At 36.3% G+C, this 25,494-nt stretch overlaps 1 protein-coding gene across 2 annotated transcripts in view; it reads left to right on the plus strand.

Annotated features, from left to right (window-relative positions):
- Positions 1-25,494, plus strand: part of LOC148654549 (proline-rich protein 5-like) — a 92,636-nt gene that overhangs the window by 39,390 nt on the left and 27,752 nt on the right. For both annotated transcript variants that reach the window (XM_088646953.1, XM_088646952.1), the window contains 4 exons: positions 3,873-3,921; positions 4,119-4,176; positions 11,602-11,693; positions 12,486-12,626. In XM_088646953.1, coding sequence (XP_088503079.1) covers positions 3,873-3,921; positions 4,119-4,176; positions 11,602-11,693; positions 12,486-12,626 — 340 coding nt within the window. The remainder of the gene's footprint in view (positions 1-3,872; positions 3,922-4,118; positions 4,177-11,601; positions 11,694-12,485; positions 12,627-25,494) is intronic.

Below are 25,494 nucleotides of genomic sequence, written 5' to 3' on the forward strand. Positions count from 1 at the left end.
ATAATAATAATAATAATAATTGCTTACACTTATATAGCGCTTTTTTGGACACTCCACTCAAAGCGCTTTACAGGTAATGGGGACACCCCTCCACCACCACCAATGTGCAGCATCCACCTGGATGAACTAATCTAGGTCTAATCTAGGTCAAAAATATTGACCTAGATTATGTTCTTCAATCATTCATTGCAACTCCAGTATGTTACATACTACATTTTTAATAAAGGAAAATCTTTAATATTTGAGACAGCATGTTAAATGATTTAACAAGAAACACAAATATTAGAAAATAAGTTTAAAAAAATAAAATTGATTAACACTTAATTCTAATTCTGATATATTCTAATTTATGCAAACCAGTGAAGATACAAAATTATGCAACCTCTAATATAAGAAATTAAAAGCTAATAAATGTAAAATCTGGTGTTCAAGCAGTCAGCAAATGCAGAGTTCACCATCTGGTTTTGACTATTCCTCCAGCAGCCAGCAGCCATATCACCCTGCAACTCACAACTGGCAACCCACTGAAGCTCAGCAGGGTGTTTCTCGAAAAGAGTAGGGGTGTAACCAATTTCCCATTGGCCCTTACCAATCATGGCCTCCTAATAATCCCCATCTATGAATTGGCTTCATTACTCTGCTCTCCTCCCCATTAATAGCTGATGTGTGGTGAGCGTTCTGGCGCACTATGGCTGCCGTCGCATCATCCAGGTGGATGCTGCACATCGATGGTGGTGGAGGGGAGTCCCCATTACCTGTAAAGCACTTTGAGTGGAGTGTCCAGAAAAGCGCTATATAAGTGCAAGCAATTATAAAAATTATTATTAACTACAGAGGATCATAATTCCCACAGATTTGTAGACATTTTGCCAGCTGCCACCAGGATTGGTTGGCTATGTTGGCCAGCATACAGATCCAGCCATTCAAAATGTGCGGAGTATGTTAAAACGCGGTAGGTGTGGCGCATTTTACTGCATCATACCGCATGCAAATTAAATTATGATAATAGTATCTGGAAGCACCTTGTTAAACTACCAGGTGGAGCTAATAAAGCTTAACATCTCATGTGCATCATTTGAGCTGTTGCCAGAAAACGCCCGTTTTTGAATCCTGGTCACTGCTGAGGGACAATCTTTTTCCAATTAAGAATTTAAGTTGTATACTCTTTAGACTATTAATAATTTTAAACTGTGTATTACAGCATGTTTATCATTAATAATTTAATTATTCATACATATTTTATGCATCTAAGTCTTTTACTTGGTAACTTAGTGGGTTCTGGTTTTAACGTGCTTGTTCTAACATTATTAAGCTTACATTGTGTACTTCATAAAAAGTTATATTGTTTATCATTTTCTAAGAATACGTAGTAAGAACACCACTTGCTGTTATTGTAAAAAGATAAATGTTGTAGTGATTTAACATCACTTGATAGTTATATGAATATGGAATTGTGTAACTAAGCAGCTAAAATATTACAGATGGACATTTAAGAAACATTTTGACATCCCTTTCTTTTTAAAAAACTTTTTTTGTCCTTGTAGTGGTAATGGACAAAGCACTGCACCCAATTGTTCAAAGCGCGATCAGAGTATTACTTTCAGTTTGTTTCTTATATAGTGAATACATAAAAATAGTCCAGTATTATAGCTTGTTGTTGGCTCTGGTGTGAATTTGTGTATCTGGATAAATTAAGTGATGGTTTTGTGATTAAGGATTTCTTCGTGAAGAAGGGAAGAAGGGTTATTTCTACAGTTTTACAGTAGAAGTAAACTGTACTTCACAACTGCATGTCAAGATCATGGTTTCGAAATAAAAGAAACATCAGACCTTAGATTGGATAAGAATGTCATGATTTCCCTTAAGTTGTAAAATTAAGAGGATTAAAACATGCAAAGTAAAGAGATTAAATTATTAAATAGTTTCACTAACAACCGATGCACCACGAGTGTCCCTGTTGGTCATTTTGGCCAGTCAATCAACTGTAGATAATATTGCGCGGCACGGGGTTGTACCGTGCATTTCGAATGGCTGCATCTGTATGTGTCGAATATTTACAGTAAACATTGTACTGTATAAGCAGTATGTTGTAAAATATTTAGCATTTTCCTTATTTGTTGCATTAGTGTTTATTAGCATTATGTTATAGATTGAGAGTACTGATGACAAAGAGCATGTTAATTACTGCTTTAAAGACAACTACGTATATACTTGCAGACAATATACTTTTACAAAATTAATATATTAATTATATAAAAAATGGATAATGCATGATTTCTTTTAATGATCACTCAGATGGTTCTATGCCTGTTGAAATGGATAAAACCTCATAGTCAAAAGTTTATTTTTTTATTTTTTCCAGTGTCACTGGAAAATTCAGTTGAATTTAGAGTGTTTTATGGCTTTTTACAGAACAATAACAAATTTAAACCAATGTAAATCTCACAAATTGCAGTAATCAAGAATAAGATAAGACTAATAGATAAATAAGATTAATTGCTTACACTTATATAGCTCTTTATTGGACAGTCCACTCAAGAACCTTTACAGGTAATTGGGATTCCCCTCCACCACCACCTGGATGATGTGACAGCAGCCATAGTGCCTCACCATACACTAGCTATCAGTGGGGAGGAGAACAGAGGGATGAAGCCAATTCATAGATAGGGATTATTAGGTAAAGTCCAATTGATGTTTGGCCAGGATGCCGGGGTAACACCCCTACTCTTTTTGAGAAATGCCCTGGGATGTTTTAATGACCACAGAGAGACAGGACCTCGGATTCATGTCTCATCCAAAGGATGGATATTTGTGCAGTATACTGCACCCTATTGGTCCCACTAAACCCTTTTCTAGCAGCAACCTTAGCTTTTCCAGGAGGTCTCACATCCAGTTACTAGCCAGGCTCACACCTGCTTAGCTTAGATTTATTTTAGCTTAATCTTAAATAACAGAAAATGTCCAAATGTATTTGTGTTAGTTTTATGGAATGTTATTTTTGTTGTAAAGTCTGGCCATATTATCTGAACATAAATACAGAAACTTGATTTATTGCTCTTCAGTCTTTCAAGCTGTCCTGCTGTGGTATGTTTTCATTTTACATCTACAGTGGTGTGAAAAAGTGTTTGCCCCCTTCCTGATTTCTTATTTCTTTGCATGTTTGTCACACTGAAATGTTTCAGATCATCAAACAAATTGAAATATTAGACAAAGATAACACAAAATGCAGTTTTTAAATGAAGGTTTTTATTATTAAGGGAAAAAAAATCCAAACCTCCATGGCCCTGTGTGAAAAAGTGATTTGTGTGAAAAAGAACATAGATATGCATGTCAAAAACACACAAAGATTAATCCAGCAGAGAATAAAATATTCTGCAACCAGTATTCACATTTCCTCCTCATCTGTGTGGTGCTAGAGCTGATTCATCAGTTTACTGTGTTTTTTTTCCAACAGCTATAGTATAGTAGAGTGTATAGTGAAAATCTCAAATATATCAAGTTTGTAATAGACATTATGACAAGTATATTTTCTAAAAATATCTTTGTTCACTGTCTTAATTTGACACGTCCTATCAGACTCGTGGCCTGTTCAATTTGGCTTTTTTTTTCTGTAACTACAGTACCTGATAGGATCTAGATCATAAAGTATGTTGAACTTTTGCAGCACAGAAAAATAAATATATCTTTCGAAGCCTGCACTTGGGTTGTTACACACTCTCAAGATTAAAATATTTGCATAGCTTTCATGCATTAAAGGATTATTATTAGAAACGTTATTACCCTTTCTTATATTGTAATGTTTTGACTTTACCATTTTTCTTCAAAGGTATTTAAATCATTGTTAATGCACCACACTTTTTAATGTTTTTCAGGCGGTTGTTAAAAACAGAACTGGGATCATTTTTCACTGAATACCTGCAGGTAAATAACATTTTTTTAGAACCTAAATTGTGGCTAGAACAATTATTGTAAAATAAAAGAAGTCTTAATTTAAAAAGTAATTGGTATACATTTTAATGATTTTCTGAAAGTGTAAATATTAATAGTGAAGTACACAGTTCACTAATGTACTGTACATGTAATTCATTTAAGCTGTTTCTTTCTACATTTCTCTTCAGAATCAGTTGCTTACAAAAGGCATGGTTATATTAAGGGACAAAATAAGGTTCTATGAAGGTAGGTGCAAAAGTTTTTTATTCATTCATTCAGTTTTCAGTCTCATCACTTTAGAAATGCTACATCTACACTACACTGTTTAGATCTTTACTGTGAATTATTTAATAAAGACGAATATTTTAATAAGTACAATAATAATTGCTGTAACAAATAATATATTCCTTTAATACTTCATTATGTATTTTCTTGTTTATTTGCTTAATGGGAGCCCTCATCCTGTTCTTCAGGACTTATGTTTAGTCTGTGAAGTTTATATTGAATGGAGCTGGAACACTTTGGCTTTGGGCAACCATAACAATAAACAAAAGTTGATATTGCTTTTCTCACATTTCTAAAAACAGTTACGGCACTGAAGAAAGAAAAAAACTAAAAAATCTTGCATCTTTGAAAAAATACAGAGTTCTTTTCCCAAATACTGGTGTGAAATGTGGCTTAGTAAATCATCACAAAATTATTCTTAGAATCCTTCTTAATTTACTTATAGATCACACTTCTTTTGCAGAAATTACTACATTTATTATTATTAATTTACTTGCCTGATGTTTTTTATCCAAAGCAACTTACATTTGCACCCATTTATACAGCTGAGTGTTTTACTGTAGTAATCTGGGTGAAGTACCTTTAAGGGCAGTAAGGACACAATAGCAGTATCAACTGGAATGTGAGCCCACAACCTTTCAGCTAAGAATCCTGAACCCTAACCACTGCTCTGCACTATTGTCACATTTGTTCTTGTGGCTGGGTTGTATTTCACTAGTACTAGTACAAAAACACATTGTTGAGGTTCCTGTAAATTAGTTCTTGGGCTTTGAGGTAACTGTCAATTCAATGGGGCAGGGTTTTAGTAACCACTGGTTGTAGGGCTGGAAAGCCAAAGGCTTTGCAGAGCCTTTTAAATCTTTATGTTTTACAAATGCAAATGTATAGGCTTTGTAATGTTGGATACATAATATGGGTCAAACCCAAAATGCAGATCATTTGAAGTGTTTGGTTCCCATTTTCAGTTCTTTTTTTTTCCTTCTTGGTCTTTAATAATAAGCTACTGATAATGTTCTGAAACAGATCAAGAATGGTCATTTTATAATGTACAAAAGGATTTTTCATTTACACAATACTCTTGTGGTTGATTGTGGGGTCAATTAGGTTTTGTGAAGTCTTCTATAATGCCTTGTGAGGCATTAAATATGGGCTATTCTTGAATATTTTAATTTTAAGGTACTTCCCTCCACAAAAAGATCTTATTCAGAAGAACACAGTGGCCAAGACCAACTGTGACCAAAATATCTCAAATGATCTGAGAACAAATGGGGTAAAAAAAACGTTTCCTATTCCAGTGCTTCGGACTCTTCTATTGTTAGAGCTGCTCTGTGACATTAAACATCCTGTATGTAATCTGTTGTTTCTTGAAGACCCAGTAATTAAACTTTTTTTCATTTTTTTTCAATATCCTAAATTGGAAGTTTAGCAGGTACATTAATTTGCAAACAATTTGCTAATCTGTATTTTTACTGAGGTTTTGATTAAAGTGAGACGATCTAGTGACGCATTTGAAATTTTCTGTTGGTGGGTGGGTGATATTTTAGTTGCAGTATTATTTTAGTTACTGGATGAGTTTTCCTTGAGTTTACTGCAAGACCAGATAATTTGAAATTTCTTTTTATTGTGAATGACTTTTTATGCACTAGGAGCTCTATTAACCACAATGCAGTATTTATTTCTTGATGCTGACTTTATTAAAGAGATGGCTTTCCGTGTGTAACACATGGTTATTAGGTCACCATACCTAATGGGACAACTTTTATCTCACATCACATTTTCTACACACGTCATATTGTTCACAACATATGTAGGTGGACGTGTAAAACTGATATTAGTAGTCTACAGTCCACAAAAACTCAATGAAACCTCACTTGTTTTCAGAAATTAGACTTGCAGAGATGTGCATGAGTTTCTGAATTCTGACTACAGGTTCAGATAATAGACAAATCAGATTCCCAGCTTTTTAAAATTACTTTTTTATTCTATTGCCTGTTTACTCAATGGGTTTTGGATATCATGTATTAAGAGGTGTCTTTTTATGCATGTGGTTTCTTGGGGAGCCTCCTGCATGAATGCAGCATGCATTTGTTTGCATATTGTGTGCTGGCGTGGCAAACCACATCACCTATGATGAGTTACCTAATCTGCAAAGTGCTTTTTGTTTTTATCTAAGAAAGTATCTACTTAGAACTAATTTAGTATTGCATGCAAAAATGAATAATTGAAGTCATTGTGGGTTTCATTTATCTTAAACTTGTAGCAACCTTTATCTTCTTTCATCTTAAACAAAAATATGGACATAGCTCTGCAGATATGTACAAATGATAATAACTTAACATTTCTAGCAGTTAACAGTGCGTTTTCAGCATTGACATATTGTACTGTAGTCTGAGTTAAATATTTACAGTACATTTCACTCACCATATGTTCACTTTTGTTTTATTGCGAAATGGATTGCTCAGCTTTGGTAAAAGGTTTTATAATTTGAAATGTGGCATTGGGAAACTTTTCATTTGCATGACCAACAGGTTTCTGGGGTATTTTTATGTAGAGAGATATAAACTGCTTACAAAAGGAAATGTGTAACAGGGCTCATAGACTAAGCCAGTTAGTTACAGAAGTGACATAGCCCTCTTCTGAAAATCTAGGCAGTGTAAAACTCTGCCACAGCAGTGTTCATGCTTAGAACCCAAATCCCAGCACAGGCAAAGATATCTGTGTTCATTCCAAACATGGAATGGCAAGGTGGTGGATTGTTGAGGTGATTCCCTATGGTATTGGAGTATATTTAATAATTGCATTTACACAGATTGTAAATCTGTGCTGGGTTTCAAAAATGGTTTTCTTCAGTCCAATTTGGTGTTTGAAATTGCCTTTGAATCACTACAAAATGAGTGGCAATGATACATGAGCAAGACCAAGATAAATTCCATCATGTTAGTGATCAAGTAGTAGTGTCAGTAAAAATAATGACCGCGGGCACTTTTCCTTCCCCCTGGTACGACATGACAATGCGGGAAACTGGCTTTTTTATTATTAAGTTTTAAAGGCAGACATGCTCAGTGCAATAAACACTGCATGCTGCAGAACGGTCTCCCTACGGCGACGCCTCTTCTTTGACTGAACTTAGTGGGCGATACGCTATTTTCTCAGCTACCTGCTAAATTGCTTCACACCATGGGAAGACAGGAGAATGTGATTGTACTGTATCTGTACAAAATGTGTGTTGTGTTTACAAAATTAAAGTGTTTAAAATGTTTAATAAAAAAGTTGTTAAAAATTACAGCTTACACAAAGATTCTAAGCTGATCACAAGGAAAATCACCAATTTTTGTGGATTTTGTGTTTTTAACTAAACCTGTTTTGTATGGGTTTTAAAATCATGCAATGTCTGTTTGAGGCAAACGCTTTATTTTTACTTATTTTTTATTTTCTTTAAAATTAAAAAATCGATTGCCCATCGTGCCACACAATATTATGTTACATTTTTATGTTTTTTAGAGACTTCAGAAGGCTTCAGCTGATGCATAAAAAATATAGTATAATGCCTTCGCGCGTTATGAAGTCACTTGCACCTGGGATTCACTTTATTCAGACTAAGGTTTCTAAAAATGCAACCAGGTACTAGATATTGTTTAAATAAAAGCTGTGACATTTTTCACAGATTGCAATCTTTAAACCTGTAGGTTGCAGGCTCTGTGTCATTTGTTCACAAAGTTATTGATATCTGAAACATCGTGTCTTATAAATAGGCATTTTAATAAGCGAAGCTTATGAAAACCAAAGAGAAAAAGTGACTGAAAAAGATACAAGAAGATTGAAATTATTATTATTAAATTAATACTTTTAATAACGAGCAGATACATTTTTATAATTTCAGTTGTATTTTTAATACCGCTTTGTTATTCTCGATTCTAATTACAATATATACGATTCCATTTTAAGGCTTGAGGTGTCTGTTAAATTGCCCCACTGAATAAAGTGTTTTGAATTAAACCGGCTGAATAGTTGACAGTATTTATGTTTGTTAATTCATGTTTTTATTTCATTTTTAATATAACTTAAAGACTCTGATGCTTAAAATGTTTATGAAGAAAGTGGAATACTGGTGTGTATTTTTTATTTAAACTACCAATACCAATACCAGCCATATACAGTTTACATAATATGTTTATATTCCTAAATTAATTTAATTTATGACCTTCAGACACGTTATGCTCCTCTTCTTTTTATGCGCAGCTACCAAAATTTCCCTTTAGTTTTAAAATTCCATATTAATATTCAATATTAAGCGGACTTAAACATGCACAGTAAGGATTAAATGAAGCAATCATTTCACTAACTACCAATGCAACACGAGTGCCGCCTGTCAGTCATTTTGGCCAGCCAATCACGTACTGCGGTATAACGTGCTAAACTATAGATAATTTTTCGCGGTACGGTGTTTTACCGTGCATTTTGAATGGCTGCATTTTATCAAAAATAATCTTTACGCTATTGAACTGAAGCAAGAGGCTGCAGGCACGTTAGAATGTATATGCGTTAAACTGAAATATGCAATTTCAAAGGGCTTATCAATAGTTGTATGAGTTAGCCCACCTAAAGCAGGTAGGGCATATATGATGAGATCAGAAAGGTATGTAGCAAAGGTTACATTACATTGCTTGGAGATTTCAATTTTCCAAACATAAATTGGAATATTATTATGGGGAATACAGAAACTGAAATTGTGATGGATGGTTATACTGCATTTAAACATAATTTTAAAGGCTCTAAACAAATTCATTCCTAAAACAATTAAGTCAAAGTAATGATAATACAGTGAAATTGGTTTAATTGAGATACTGGGGAAAAATCATAAGGAAATGAGAACTTAAGTGCAGAGATAGTACAAAGCACCCTTTCCAGTACTACAACAGTGGAAATAATAACAACTACAAAAATGGAAATAATGAGTTTGTGAGATGAAAGGAACTAAATATTAGAAGATAATGAATATTTCAAACAGGTGTTTACAATACAAGGCATCAATAACATGTTCCATATTAAGTCAAATCAAATCAAATCAAAGTTTATTTATCAAATGCACAACAATACAGCGTGCAGCAGTAGTTGCCGGCAATGTTCTGCAAGCTCACAAAAATCACAGGAATAACAGGAATAACAGAAATCACAAAAATCACAAAATTGAGGTTATGAAAATAAGGTTACATAATAATAGATGTAATAGAAACAGAATAAACTTAATATGAGTAGAGCTGCTATGTGTCCATGGTGTATGCAATATATACAGGTAGTGCGGTTATGCTGAATACAGTGAAAACTGTGTGTCCATGTAGCCATTATAATTATATTATAGATCGGGCTGCACCAGAACATTTTAGCATAACTGATACTGAGGTTCTAGGACAGTTAAAAACTTGTGCATTGTCAGGGCCTGATTATATTTTACGTGTGATACTTAAGGACATGAGGGATATCATTCATAGACCGCTAGGCAGAATATTTCTGCTCTCACTTAGAATGGGACCCACAGATGGGAAAATCACAAATGTAACATTAATCCATCATAAAATTGATCCAGATATTTACAGTTCAATTGATCTTGCTTCTGTTATGGATAAAGGTATGGAAATGATGGGTAGAACTAAATTAGAAGCACAGTTGGATTTAGAAATGAAAGGTCTTGCTTAACTTGCTAGAATTCTTGCTGAACAAGCAACAAGGAGATAGATAATGATAAAGCATATAGAAATATATAGATTTTTAGAAAGCTTTTAATAAGATCTCTCATAAAAGGTTCTCAAATCCATAAGCCATAAGAATCCAAGATAATGTATGCACATGTACACACAGGAAGCAGCGTATTATTGTAAGTAGCATAACCTCTAACTGGACAGATGTGAGTAGTGTTATGCCACATGGATCCATTTTAGCCCTGTAACTGTTCCTGATCTATATCAGTTATTCAGGTAAACAGAAAATAAGAAATAGAAAATAGGAATCTACTTAAATTTGCTGATAATTAGGGGGCACAACAAATATATAAAGGGTGACAATGGAGATCGAAAAAGACATGGATTGGGCTGAAATCTGTCAAATTAAATTCACAGTGCTAAGCGCAAAGTGATGCACATCGGTAGTAGGAACATGCACCATTCATATCACACAGGTGCTTCTGAGTTATAGAAAGTTATAAGTAGAAAGGGTATCTGGGTATTTGGATAAGTTCTTCTATGTCCTTATAAAGACAATGTGGTGAAGCAATAAAAGAGCAAACAGAATGCTTTTGTATATAGCAAAAGGTTTGGACTTTAAATCCAGTTATGCTTAAGCATTACAATGTACAGTACTAAAAATACCTCAGTTAGTATACCCTGTAGCTTGATCTATTCAGTCTAGGAAAGAGGAGATTGAAATCTGATCCAGGTACATTAATATACAATCCTAAGGGGTATAGATAAGGAACTGAACTGAGTAAGGATCACTCAGTAGTCTAAAAAGGACACAGAGTCACATTTGAAACCTTAAGGGTAATTCAGTTAGAACAGAAAAAGAATTGGAAAAACTCACATGAGTGGTGGGTAACCATGTGGTTGATGACTGAATTCTAGGCACTGTTAAGAAATGGCTAGATGCAGGTTTGGATTCACTTAGCTTCTTAACTACCGAATGAGTAAGATAGGATTAATGACCTCCTCTTTTGCAGTTATTTCATATGTTCTTATAAATATATAATGTTTTTTCATTTACAGTATATGTTTTGATACACTATAAGACAGACATTGCCAATATACTACATTCTAAGTTTCAAAAACTATGAGTAAAAAGTTAACATACTGTACCTGGACAGAACAAAAATATTAACCCACAGGTGTTCTACTGGACTCACGTCAGATTAAAAAGCTGGCAGTGTAATAGCAGCACTGTGCTGTCTTGCATCATCCTGCCCTAAAATACACACTTGCTTGAAACCAGCAGCAAAACCTTTGCTTCAAAAGGTTTTATAAGCTATAAGGTTTTTTTTCTCCATTTTCTCCTCAGATCTTTTTTTCTAAAAATAGATTTCTCCATATATCACCATATTGCCATTGCTCCTCATCTTTCTGACAAGGGTGAGAGTACATTACACACAATAATGTCTTCACATGTGTTAAGTTCCATTATCTCCATCAAGTGCAAACTCATAAGTACAGTTACAAAAGTATTTCATAATGTTAATGTGAAGAGAATTGTATACATAATCCCCATTATCATTCTCATTAATATTAATATTAATATTAATATTTTAAAAATTGTATATAATTCAGAGTATATACAGATCATTCTATATATGCAGTGGAAAATTTATCACCAATGATGTTTTTTTTTGTACAATTTTCATAGGTCAGAAGTTACTGGACTCTTTGGCTGAGACGTGGGACTTCTTCTTCTGTGATGTCCTCTCTATGCTTCAGGCTATTTTCTATCCCGTTCAGGTGGTTTACAATGTTATTTCTTCTATTACTGTGTTGAAAATAGCAAATAAGTAATGCATTTAAAAAGTTTTACACTTCAATTCTTCAATTTAGTTCTTAGCCTTCCTTCTCTTTGGTTAATCAGTGATCACCAACATGACTGACAGATTTGAGAGAATGTAGGGCAATGTCTAAAATCTTTACTGGATTTTCCTTCTTTATACAGTAATTCTGTTTAGCAGCACTCTCAATTTCAAGGAGGCACATACTAAAACACTTTTATAAGACTCATTAAAAACACAAAACACTGTTGTAAATATATTCATTTTTAATGTTTTGGGTCCCATATGAATTGTTGCAATTTAACTGAAAACTAAAACTGTGTTATAAAATATGTTCAACCAGGCTGAGATAAAATATTTACAAGGTTGAATGTATTACTTACCTATATATAAATACATAAATATAACATATATTTATATATGTATATCTTTGTTTTCATTTTGGACAAACCTTAGACACTTGCTGTGGTCATCTGAAATTTTGGTTTAAAATTGTTGTCTAAACTTTTAAAAACATGTTATACTGATTTTTAATAGTAATTACGACAAAATATATAGAGCATGTATTATTCATGTTATATTATTATTCAGCTGTAAGCTACAAAAAACAAAGAAAGGACAAAAACATAAGGTAGAAATATGGTCATGGAAGAGTAAAAGTAATACTTTTTGAGTTCACAGTTTACACAACAGTATGTCCTTAATTTTTTCTTGGAAAGAAGTTGCAATGTGTTGTGTACTTTTTGTGTAGGGAAAGGAGCCCTCGGTTCGCCAGTTAGCTCTGCTTCACTTCAGAAACATCATCACCCTCAATATAAAACTTGAAGATGCCATTTCCCGGCCACGTGCCAGAGTGCCACCCTCCATCATCCAGATGCTGCTAATACTACAGGTACAATACCCGAACAGTAGCCTAACTGCTTTAAGGGCTGTTATTAATGCAAAAAAAATGTTAACTTAGATAGATACTTTATTGATCCTGTGAGGGAAATTGCAGTGCAACAGCAGCTTAACACGGACAACACAGACACAGTGTAATGAATGATACAATAATAATAATACAATACATACAATACAATCAGTAGAAGAGTTACTCGCAGTCCAGAACACACAAAGAACAGAACAAAACCAGAAAAGAACAGTACACAAAAAAGTCGTATTGCACAATATGACTATAAATAAATATAAATGTATTGCACAGGTCCCTGGCATATATTGCACAAAAAAAACGGTTTTAAAACAGAAGAAGAAAAAGAACAGATGCATCAGTTTACTGTTCAGTCCAGAACAGGTCACTGTCAATGTTGCCTCTGCCCAGACGCAAGGTGGATGCGTTGTACAGTCTTATGGCAGAAGGCCAGAACGACCTCCTGTAGCGCTCCCTGTCGCACCGTGGATGAATCAGTCTATTGCTGAATGTGCTCTTCATTTCTACAAGCATGTCATAGAGGGGATGGGAGACGTTGTCCATGATGGCCTCTAGTTTGGACACCATTCTCCTCGCAGCCACTACCTCCAGGGGGTCCAGGCCAGACCCAATGCCAGAGCTTGCTCTCCTGATGAGCTTGTTCAGCCTGTTGGAATCCACTGCTCTAATCCCAGAGCCCCAGCATACCACCGCGTAGAAAATGGCGCTCGCCACCACCGACTGATGGAACATATGTAGCATTTTACTACCCACATTGAAGCACCTGAGCCTCCTCAAGAAGTAAAGTCGGCTCTGACCCTTCTTGTTAATGGCCTCGATGTTCTTAGACCATTCCAGTCTATCGTAGATGTGCACTCCCAGGTACTTGTACGAGTCCACCATCTCCACGCCACTCCCATGGATGTAGACAGGAGTAGGTTGGACCCTCTTCCTCCTGAAGTCTATCACCAACTCCTTAGTCTTTGCTACATTCAATTGCAGGAGGTTCTCCCCACACCACTCCACAGAGCTGCTGACCAGTCCTCTGTACTCTTCCTCCTGCCGACCCTTGATATATCCCACAATTGCAGAGTCATCTGAGAACTTCTGCAGGTGGCATGAGTTGTATTTAAAGTCTGAGGTATAGAGGGTGAAGAGGAACGGAGAAAGAACCGTCCCCTGAGGAGTCCCTGTGTTACTTACTACCTGTTCAGACACACAGTTTTGAAGTCTCACAGACTGTGGTCTGCCTGTCAGGAAGTCAGTGATTCACGATATCATAGAGGCATCGACTTGCATCTCCTCCAGCTTCCTCCTTAGAAGTAAGGGCTGGATGGTATTGAAGGCACTGGAGAAGTCGAAAAACATAATCCTTATGGTGTTGCCAGCCTTGTCCAGGTGTGAGTAGGCCCTTTGCAGCATTTAGATGATTGCATCCTCCACACCAACACTGGGCTGGTAGGCAAAGGGTGTCCAGTGATGAGCTAACCAGGGGTCTCAGATGGGATAAGACCAGCCTCTCCAGTGTCTTCATGACGTGAGAAGTCAGTGCAACTGGTCTGTAGTCATTGAGGACAGAGGGGCGCCCTTTCTTTGGTACTGGGACCAGGCATGATGTCTTCCAGAGCACAGGGACTTTCTCCAAGCGCAGGCTCAGGTTGAACAGTCGCTAGAGCACTCCACTCAGCTGATCAGCACAAGCCCTCAGAACTCTGGGACAGATGTCGTCCGGTCCTGTGGCCTTACCCTGGTGCAGCCTCTTCAGCTCCCTCTTCACCTGGTCAGCCGTGATGGTCAGCCTGGCCTGGGGGATGGTGCTCATAGAGCTTTCAGTGCTGCAGGTGTTAATGGTGGAGGTGTTGGAAAGTAGCAGCTGTGGGGGATGGGGGGGTGAGTAGCTGTCGGGGGTTGTAGCTGTAGGCGGCCATGATTGTGGGGGGATGGAGGAGGTGTTGGGCAGTCGCAGCTGTGAAGGGTTAGGGAGCGTGTGGCTGTGGGGGGATGGATGTCGAGCCACAGAGGACCCTGAATCAAACCTGTTAAAAAACTGGTTCAACTCGTTGGCCATCTCCAGGTTCCCCTCCATTGCACCCCCAGCCTGTTTGAAGCCAGTGATCTCTCTCATGCTGCTCATACATCCCTCACCCTATTCCTTTGCAGCTTGTCCTCTACCTTCCGCCTGTAGGCGTCCTTGCTCTCTCTTAACTTCTGCTTTAGTTCCCTCTGTACACGCTTGACCTCTTCCTTATCCCCCCTCCTAAAGGCTCTCTTCTTGTCATTCAAAAGAGCTTTCAGGTCACTGGTGATCCAGGGTTTGTTATTGGAAAAGCAGTGTACTTCTTTGGTGGGGATGGTGTTGTCTACGCAGAAGTTTATGTAGTCAGTGACACAATCCACCATGTTGTCTATGTCGTCCCCATGTTGTTCACACAGCACATCCCAGTCGGTAGCCTCCAGAGCACCACGTAGATCCTCCATAGCCTCCTGAGACCATCTCCTCACAGTCCTCATTGTTGCAGGTTGGCGCTGGACAATAGGCGTGTATAGTGGTGTAAGCAAGACAAGGTTGTGATCTGATCTTCCAAGGTGGGGAAGGGCTGTTGAACTATATGCATCCTTAGCATTGGCATATAATAAGTCCAGTGTTTTGTTTTCTCTGGTTGGGCACTTAACAAATTAGTGGAAAGTAGGCAAAGTGGTGGAAATAGAGACGTGGTTAAAGTCCCCTGAAATAGCTTTAAACCAACTTACAGATCTGGTTTATGGGTATAAAAAAAATAAAGTGTGTAGGTACCCTATAAAAATACAGCATTATGAAGCAAGTAAAATAAAGCTTAAACATGCATGAAGCAGAGAATTCCAGCTATGTAGTTTCTTATTCTTTGGGTTTATTTTAAACTATAATATAGTTGTTATGGAATTGTTATACTACTCGTAAGTAAAGGTTCAGTTTTTTTTCCTAGACGTTTTTATGTTAAATAATTTCCTGTGATTCTTACATTTGATATTGAAAGAGCTATAGGGCCCACATAGCACTTAATGTAGCACTTTAACCACTGTGTTATAATTCAAAATCCTAAACTTAAGTTCCAGCATACAAAATTAGAGTGCCCTAATCAGAGAAAGTTACATTTTATTTTTCTAAACTTTTCTAATCATTTTCTGGTTGAGAAAAATCGAATAAAGCAAATGTTTCAAATTAGTTTAATGGCTCAGTGAAACGTTTACTCTAAATTGCCAATGTATTAGATAAAAAAGGTTAGCTTACTTTTCGTAGTGTTCATTCTGTAGCAGTTATGGCTTGCATTCCTAATGAAACTCTTTTCAGCTAAAACCACATCAAGATGCTACTACTTTGGTCTAGAGTTTAAATCACTTCCAGATTGTAAACTCTCTGTTTTTTCATTTTTATATAAATTACTGTAAATCTCAAGTCACCAATTACATGTTTCGTTGCTAATACTACAATCGTTTTTGTAAGCCACAAAGGGAATTTAGCACTTTTTATAACTTAATAAACATAATGTTCTTGGTGGTAAGGTTTAGGCTTTCACCATTAACGTCCTAACTGGCAGAAGTTTAAATGCAGCATTCCAGCAATAACAATACTTAAGATCTAACAGAATGGAGATTAAACACAAATATGTACTAATTTAATGTTTGCCATGTCAATTCCAGACAAATGTAAATAACACAGGGAGCTATGAAGTGTTTATTTTAATAAAAGTGATATGCAAAAGGTTTGTACCTAAGCAATGAAAATAATAAACACTATCTGCAATCCATCTTTAAGTTGTTGTTTTTGTGAACACTATCAATCAAGAAGACATCCCTAATTTATAGTTGATAGTATTATATGATTATACTGTAGCTTTAAGTACAGTGCCTTGCAATAGTATTCAGGCCCTTGCACGGTTTTCTCATTTTGTTGCTTTATAGATTGCAATCATGACAATTTTAAGCCGTAATTAGTATGTGATCTGTATACAATGTACTCCATACATTCAAAGCAAAAAGTTAATAGTTTATATGAAAGGAAAATGGAAAGTTAATGATTGCATTAGTATTCAAACCCTTTGCTGTGGTAAATGTCACTTAATTAATTAAATTAATTTAGGTGCATAAAATTAACTTAACAATTGCCTCTGTGTGCAATAACTGTGGTTCTTATAACTTCAATATAACTGTCTTACTGAGCTTCTTTGGGCAGGTACTGAGTTTCAAAGACTCAACCATAAAGACAAAGGAGCTTTCAAAAGCAAGTCTGGGATAAAGTCATTGAAAAGCACAGATCTGGAAAAGAGTACAAAAGTATCAAACTTTCTGAATATCCCTGTGAGCACTATATAACAATCATCAAGAACTGGATGATGCATCTTTCTACATCACACAACTTTGATAGCACTGTGAGATCGGTGCAAATTTGCATCAGTCAACAATATACAGAAAACTCTACAAAATAGCCTTTATGACAGGGTAACAAAATGGGGAAGCCATTACTGAAAATATAAGCAACAAGATATTTAAGTGTTACTGAAACATGATGTAAAAGCATTTCAGAGTCCCAGATTTGAGACAGTGATCTGTAATAACCCTTCTGCTTTGACTGCTTCTCTTAATGCTGGACGTGGGCGTGTACGCCATGTTCCAAGAAAAATTGGCTCAAAAGTTCCGTCTCACTTCATTATTTTACATCACTAAAACTTTTACAGAAAACCTTTTATCAATAGAAAAGTGTTCAACTAGGGCTTCACAAAACCATTTTTAGAAATTCTAGAAAAACGTTCATATAGTCACACGTGTGCTATCCTTAGCGTGGTCGTAAATGTCCACTTTGTAAATCAATATCTACCTTTGATTCCTTCATAATTTTAATCCTTTTTTACTAACAAAACCACAAAACCATGTTATCAATCGACAAAGGACAACAGGAACTTTAAAAAAACGTTTTTTTTTTAAACCAAGACGATCGATCACAAAATCTTATAATAAAACTTTTTATCTGATGATGCACTTCCAAACTTCCAAAATACATTGATTAGGTAATCAATAAGCCAGCAAAACAAGACCGCAAAAGCAAAAAACAGCAAAAATATGTATATATCCCTTGTTTTTACCTTATTCTGTAACACAATATATATCCACAGAAGCCTAGACTAGCTTATCTCCAGACCTGGAAGCTACTGAACGTTATTGACTTTGTATTAAATGTATGAAGCAGGACCGCCAGAAATAAGGCGATCTGATTGATAAAAAGCGCTGTCATTCATTTTATTTTTAGCCATTCAGAGGCCTTCCTCTAAAAGCCTCGGGCTGCATTCCGCCTGCCTTTTAGCTTTTTTATCAGTTTCTTATCAGTGCTCCTTTTTTCACACCAGAAGGCAACTCTTGAGTTTTTTTTCATTGAATTACAGCAGATAAAGGCTCTCTAGCAGTGTCTAAAGGTTTTTATAGCAAATGCAATGGTTTTGATTGTTATTATATTGTTATTATTTTCAATATTTTTATGAATTTTTATTATATGTGTGAAATTTCATTTCAGGTCCAGTCTTCACAAAACATTATGTAGAATTTTGTCTAATTGATCAATCTGTCACAGATTTTTATCCAAGCTAGTAGTCACCTAGAACAAGGTTTTCAAATCATTCCCAGGACATTCACTGGCCTAGAACTGAAAATTCTGGCCCCTGAAGACCAAAACAACATTTCCGCCTGCTGTTTTTTTTTTCATATGTTTGTCTGCTGAGTGGACACATTAAGAAATATAAGAAATTTTAATGGTTCACACTCAAAGCCAAGGGGGTTACCTTCCAGGCTCCTGCTATGTTCTGCTGCAGAGATATAACAAAATGTTTAAGGGGTGGAAATTCCAGGCGGGCATTGGCTAAATGGGTCTCTGCCACTAAGAGGTAACTTACACTTTGAACTTTCAAACTCAAAGTAAGATATTCAAAAGTAAGAACAAAACGGTAAAAACAATAATAAGTGCAATGGTCGAACCACACTCACATATCAAAATGTAAACAGCCTAACCATGCAATCATGACAACTAGTTATGCACAGGTTGACTAGGGTTCAAAAAAAAGATTTTAGATTGGATTGGGCGGGTGTGGGTTGATATATGACCAAAGGCAAAATACTGCAGAAAACCAATCATTGTATCCTAAATTAAAGTGATTTTAAGGTTTAAAACTGATGTTTTACCATTTTTAAGCCCCAATTGATTGTATCACAAGGCAAAGCAGGAGAAAACGTAAGCAGACAACAGTGTCTTACAAACAATCACATTAGAGCAGATCAGGACGGAACTCCAGAACAGTGACATAAAACTAAAGAAGAGAAAGGGACAAAAGGGCTAGGTGGGAGAAGTTTGGCGAGCTAGTCAGCACAACAGAAGAAAAAACAGGTTATATTATCTGCATCAATTGTGAAGCACTTTACAAAAGTGACAGTCACAAGACTAGGCTACTTTAGTCTGTTTAAAACAAGGAATCTGGATATGCTGTTTTAATAAATTTTGATCAAATGAATGTTTGGTATTGTAATTTGTAGTGGAGCGGGTTTGGACCGGCTTTGCGTCAGTACTTTTATCATTTTAAATCGGGTTGGGAGGGTGCGGGTAAAAAAAAAGCCGATCCGTGCATCACTAACAGCAGTAGACTGCTGCATAGCAGCAAAGACGCCGCTGCCAAACTGACTGTCTCATTTTCAATGTGTGACATCATTTAATTTGTGATGCATAAAACTAAAACAATGAAGCGATAGGTGGTGATGGGGAGAATGAAGAGGTGAGGGGTTCCCCGATAACTCAAGCTTCATTAAAACACAAAGGCAACAGAAGGTTACAGCCAAGGAGAATGAATGGAAATTTTGTCCTTTTGGCAGACCCTCAAGCCAGCCAAGCGTAAAACTAGGCTGGTGCTCACCCCATTACTGACACACAGTCCCCTTAACAGCTGGTGAAATCCCGATACCTAGAACCAACACACAACTCCCTCCTCCCACTATTTTCAGCTTGCAGTTGTTAACAGTGCTCCTAGGGGGAAGCCCTTTGTAGCGGACACTACAATATTCTTTCCTCTGACTTAAACAGCATAGAAAGATGATTAGGTCAGCCCGCGGACCACCTGGCGTACGTTCCGCAGACCACACTTTGAGAACCTCTGGTTTACAGTAATGGCTCAACTAAAGGGTACGGTATAATGTTGTGCATGAAGTTTTGAGGTAAAATACATTTATGGTAATTGTGAAATATATTATAATGTTATCAGGAATGTTGCACCCCTATCTTGAAGCACATACAATGTTTTAAGGAGTGTACCAAAATAATGAAACACTGTGAGACATGCAGACAGAAAACAACCACATTAACTCATGCAGCTCACTAGCAGCTCAACTAGCTCAGTACGCAAGCCACATTGGAGCCAAACTTTCCATATCAATCAATTTGCAAAGCTTGGAAACAGTGTAAACAAAAATACTATATCAGTGGTGTTCTCCGGTTTCCTGTCTGCACCATCCAGGTGAACAACTTTAAACAGTAATGTACTGTATGATTAAAGTCATGATGTTAGACCAAGACCTTCGATTTGCTTGCCATTTGAATATTTCTACAGCAAGTGGTGCAGAGAAGCAATTGATCACATCTGAACAAGAAAGTTCAGATTAGTTTTAGTTTAGCAAAAGGACTGTATTCCTTTTATTATGTTTTGCTTTATTATTCCCTTGGAAAAATATTTTATGGCCCACACAGCAATACAAAAAAAAACCTGACGAACATCACCAATTAATGGTACATGGATTGCCAAACTGGCAAGAAAGACCAGTCTTAATTGATGATGTGACTGCAGTCAGCAGCAACAGGATGAATTCTGAAGTGTACAGAAGCATCTGAACTGCCCATACCCAACCAAATGCTTCAAAACACATTGGACAATGCTTCACCTTGCAGCAGGACAATGACCCCAATCATACTGCTAAAGCAACTATGGAGATTTTCAGGGCCAAAAAGTGGAATGTTTTTAACTGGCCAAGTTTTTAACTGCACATGATATTTTGTTACAATAAAACAAGAAACAATAGAAATACTGAAAATCAAAAGAAGCTTATAATAGCCACAACACATTCACAAGTTATTATGAGAACTCTGACAGAAAAATATTTCTGAAGCAGGAATACTGACATTTCCTTAAAAAGAAATGCCATAAGTATATTCATTATGCTAATTACCATTTAATCAGTAGCTACGTCTACTGAGAAAATCACTGACTAGTGGTTTGTGTATGACCACTGTTGGAAACATTACAAGCTGTACATCTACAACACATACTTTGCTCCAGATTGAAAATGCTATTGGATCCTGTCCCATTACTCTTGTAAGATCTTGTAAGACCTTTGCAAGCACGTCTGTTCACTGGAATTGACATTCAAAATAATATACAGTATCACCAATGCCCGGTCATACCATTCACTTATGAGGTAATTTGGTGACTTAATGTCACTTCGAGTATGTTAGTCATGAAAGAGCAGTTGATGAAAATGGTGCAAAAATATTTTAAAACAGTGTCCAAGCAATATCTTATGTATTGCACATGGTATTACATGTTTTGGGTTAGCTCCTTTCAGTGTGTTTTATGACGTGATTGCTTCTATAGTAAAATAAAGCTTTATAGATTCAATCCAGTATTATGCTGATATACAGTATTTACTCACTTTATTTCTTTCAGCTTTGTCAGTACTTTCCAAAAGCATATTTTCTTGTTAGATGGAATAGTCACTTAATTTATTAGATAATTTGACCAAAAAGAACAAATGACTATTAGTGCTACTATTAATGTTTCTAAAAAGATAAAATGTTCAAATGTTTAATTAAAAATCTAAATAAAAACATCAGCTGTATATAACTAATAATAAAATAATCCAAACTTAATCTATTTTAACAATGAATACAGATGCAGCCATTCAAAATGGGTGAGGTATTTCGCGGCACGAAGTTCACGTGTGTCACGTGGCTAACTATCCGGCGTCGCCTTGTAAAACCGCCAGGGGGAGCTTAACCTCTCATGTACAGCATTTGAGCCTTTAATTTTGAACTGTGTATTACAGCATGTTAATCATCAGTCATTAAAATGTTGGTATATTTTATGAAAGCAAGATTGCTCAGTTGGACAAAAGTACACAACCTACCTTTATCAGAAATATTTATGCATCAAAGCCTTTACTGAAGATATTACTAATAGTATTAATAATGGATGACTTTGGACAAGCTGTATACTCAAAGTATAATTTCTTTAGCACATTTGTACAAGCACTTGGAATCTGTCCAAGCCATACTTTGTCAGGCATTTTGTTTTACTTCAACGGGCATAAAAACTTCCTTGCTTTTAACAGGGCGTTTCATAATTTCTAACTACGAAAATGATTTAAAATGCGACACCTATCATTCAACTAGAGCTTAAAATATCACAAGGATCCTCAAGAGCACAGCAAAGAGTGTATTAAAAGACACTTGTATTTATCAACGCTTTCTTTTCCGTATACCAGATTTTATGGAACCACTTCAGAGGGGTGTCAGCCAGTCAGATTCCAGGAATCGGCACTTTAAAGGAAAAATACACACCGGTATTCCATTTCTCCCTAACGATTTTAAGCATCGAAGTATTTAACTAGCATGTGAAATAGCGTGTGAAAAAGTGGTAGTTTTAAGCTTTTCTGCTAATATAATATGGAATCGCGTATCTAAAGAATTCGTGTGCTGCGACAGGGCTGTGTAGGGCTGTTTCGCCTGCCTGTTCGTGCGAGCTGTCTTGTAGCCTATTGGTCTAGGTGCGTGACTACCAACTGGCAGGTTGTGTGTTCGAATCCAGCTGGTGCTGGACTTTTCATTTTTATTTATTTATTTTTTAATCGCGTAACATAAACATATTACCGTATGCAAACTGTACTGTATACAGTATGTATATGTATATTTAATGTCTTAACTGTGCCCGTTTAAGTATTGAATATTCATATCTAATTTTACCACTGAAGGGAAATCTTAGTAGCTGAGCATAAAAAGAATAGGAGCATACTGCAACGCGTGTGAAGGCCATAAACGATATTAATTTTGGAACATAAACATACAGTATATGGCTGGTCTCGGTACTTTAAAGAAAACATACACGAAACATGGTTTCATTATGACCAGAATCGGTCTTGAGATATTTTTAACTTGATTTACAGTATTTGAGAGGTATGTCTTAACACCGATACTACAGTGCTTAAGTACTGCTCACGTATATGTTTCTAGGTTTATATTATGCATTTCATACGGTCAAATTACTTTTGAGCAACTAATAAGAAGCGCGAAACGGTATGCGTTTTAGTTTCGTTTTGTGCTGGGACCCGTGGATTGATTAGAGATATCAAGTACATACAAGTCATTTTTTAAATGTTGTAGTTCGTCTTGAAAAAATGTTACGAGTACATCATCTATCAACAATTACACAGGCTCTGTTTCCATATTGCGGATTTTGGTTACGTAATATTATTTTCTAGATTTCACGTTGTGAATATATGATTTGGGCAAACAGAGCCACAAAGAAGTACATTATGGGTTGTTGTTTTTTTTTTGCAGTTTTATCTAGAACAGGCGATGCTTAAACCTTTGTCTGATTCTTGTGAAACTATCCACACGACAGTTACAGTACCTAGGAGTTGACTTCAGTGATGTCACTGATGGGATATTTCTAAAAATCCATCCTCTGTAAAACGTCTTCTCTAGTTGTCCTGCATATGTATTCGCTAATGAAGCTGTGTGTTCTGAGCCTGGATCTCTACATTTCTGTATGAACCAGCTTAGAGGGCTAAAGACAGCTTGTGTTTAAATTGAGTGTAAGGCAATTTATGCTTCTAAAGTCATGGTCAGCATTTATTATTGTACTGTGCTGTAAACTTGTTCTGTGCCAAGTCACATTATTTTATAGCGATTTTATAGCGTTATCAAATCCGGTGGCGCTGTGTGTTAGTTTCCTGACTCCCATGTCACATGGTCTGTGATTGAAACCTGTAAAACCGGTTTAATTCGTCACAGCCAGCACTCCGGTTGTAAAGTAGAAGCAGGCGAGATTTCCAGCGAAAAACACCTCCCCCTTCTTCAGGTGTGAGGGTCTTCTGCTCAGAATGAAACGCTAAAATGTAATGTAGGCTCTGAATGGGTTCAGTTATGATTTGGGCTTGATTAAGGTCGCTGCCTTTCATCTAAAAACCAGTGTTAGTGAGTTCTAAATAAAGAGGTATCCAGGTAACAGTGAAACGGGCGGACAGTCTGGGGAGATCGCCCGTTTTCCATGTAAATAGTTCCCTGGTTCCGCACCCCTTGGTGTTTCTCTCGCTCTCTCTCGGGTCACCTGATCATTAGCTCGAAAGATTTGAGTGCTTTGTGTATATTCTAATGGTAGTGGGGGCAGGGTGTGTGGGAACAGGTTTGGTTGAAATTGCATTGGAGATCTATGTTCTTCACACCTGAAACATTTTCTCTGAAAGCATTTTCTTCGCAGTTTAACCGATCTTGTTACAGCATGTTACAGTTTACTATTATTAACCATATTAATTTTAAGTGCTTAATGTAAAATCTTGTAAAAATATATTTTCATTGTTCAAATATACATTAAGTCTGACTATCATATAATAAGTTAAATACAAAACTAAAGAAAAAATAGGGTTAAATATAATTAAAAATATTTTGCTAACAATGTTAACTGTTTATGAATAATAAAATGTATTAACTAAGGAGTAGGATGGCACAGTTGTTAGTATGTTTTTTGTTTTGTTTCTTTTTCATAAATACAACAGTAGTACCTGATGTCTCAGTGGCTTTCAAAATTAAATTATGCATGCAAACCTGTGAACTAGAAAGATAACTAAGATATCCATCCATTTATAATGGTGGCAAAGTGGTTAGCATTGCTATCTTGCAGCACTGGGGTCCTAGGTTCAATTCCTGCCATCCTGTGTGTGTGGGGTTTACATGTTCTCTCTGGGTTACATGGTTTTTCTCCATATGTGTGATATGACTCCCTCTCCCACTCCAAAACATACTGGTAAGTTAATTGGTTTATGGGAAAACTGGCCCTGGTGTGTGCGTGTTTGTGTCTGTCTGTCCTGTGATGGACTGCCGCTATGTCCAGGGTGTATTCTGCCTTGTGTCCGTTGCTTACTGGGATAGGCTCCAAATCCTCTGTACTGGATAAAGAGATTAGAAATGGAAGTAAAGGCACTGTGTGGATGGAACTATACACAGTGTTAGAAACCCACTATGAAATGGCAGCATCTCACTGAGAATAAAATATTTTATAGTGCTGGCTTAAGGAAACAGCCTTTCCACCTCTCTTGCACATCAGTATCCATACCTAGTTATTTAAACAAATTGCCTCTAATTATAAACATCTTAATATGCTGGCTCTGTGGATCCGCATCAGCTATGTTTGCCCATTCCTTCAATTCATGTGCATCCAACACACAGTTCAACGCTAGCAACTACACAAAATCTAAAATATGAGCTCTACTTGCCACTTACAATACCAACAGTACCAGCTAACTTTAGTAGTGACATTTTCATGGATCTTTTTAACAATAAAATCAGATTTCCAGTCAACTTCAAAATCCTTATCCTCCTTATATACTGTCCTACAACTGTTATTATTGATCACCGAATTATTGTACTTGACATGACTTCATTCAGCCTTTCCTGAACGTCTATGACAGGCAGAGAGAGTGCTGTTTCTGGTGCGATCTTTTGCAGCTGACATTTCACTGTTTTAAACGAACAAGAAATTAGATTGCTCATAAATCACTTATTCTATATAAACACAGC

Source organism: Lepisosteus platostomus, chromosome 9, assembly GCF_059453375.1.
Source record: "Lepisosteus platostomus isolate fLepPlt1 chromosome 9, fLepPlt1.hap1, whole genome shotgun sequence".
In the NCBI taxonomy this organism is placed as follows: Eukaryota; Metazoa; Chordata; class Actinopteri; order Semionotiformes; family Lepisosteidae; genus Lepisosteus; species Lepisosteus platostomus.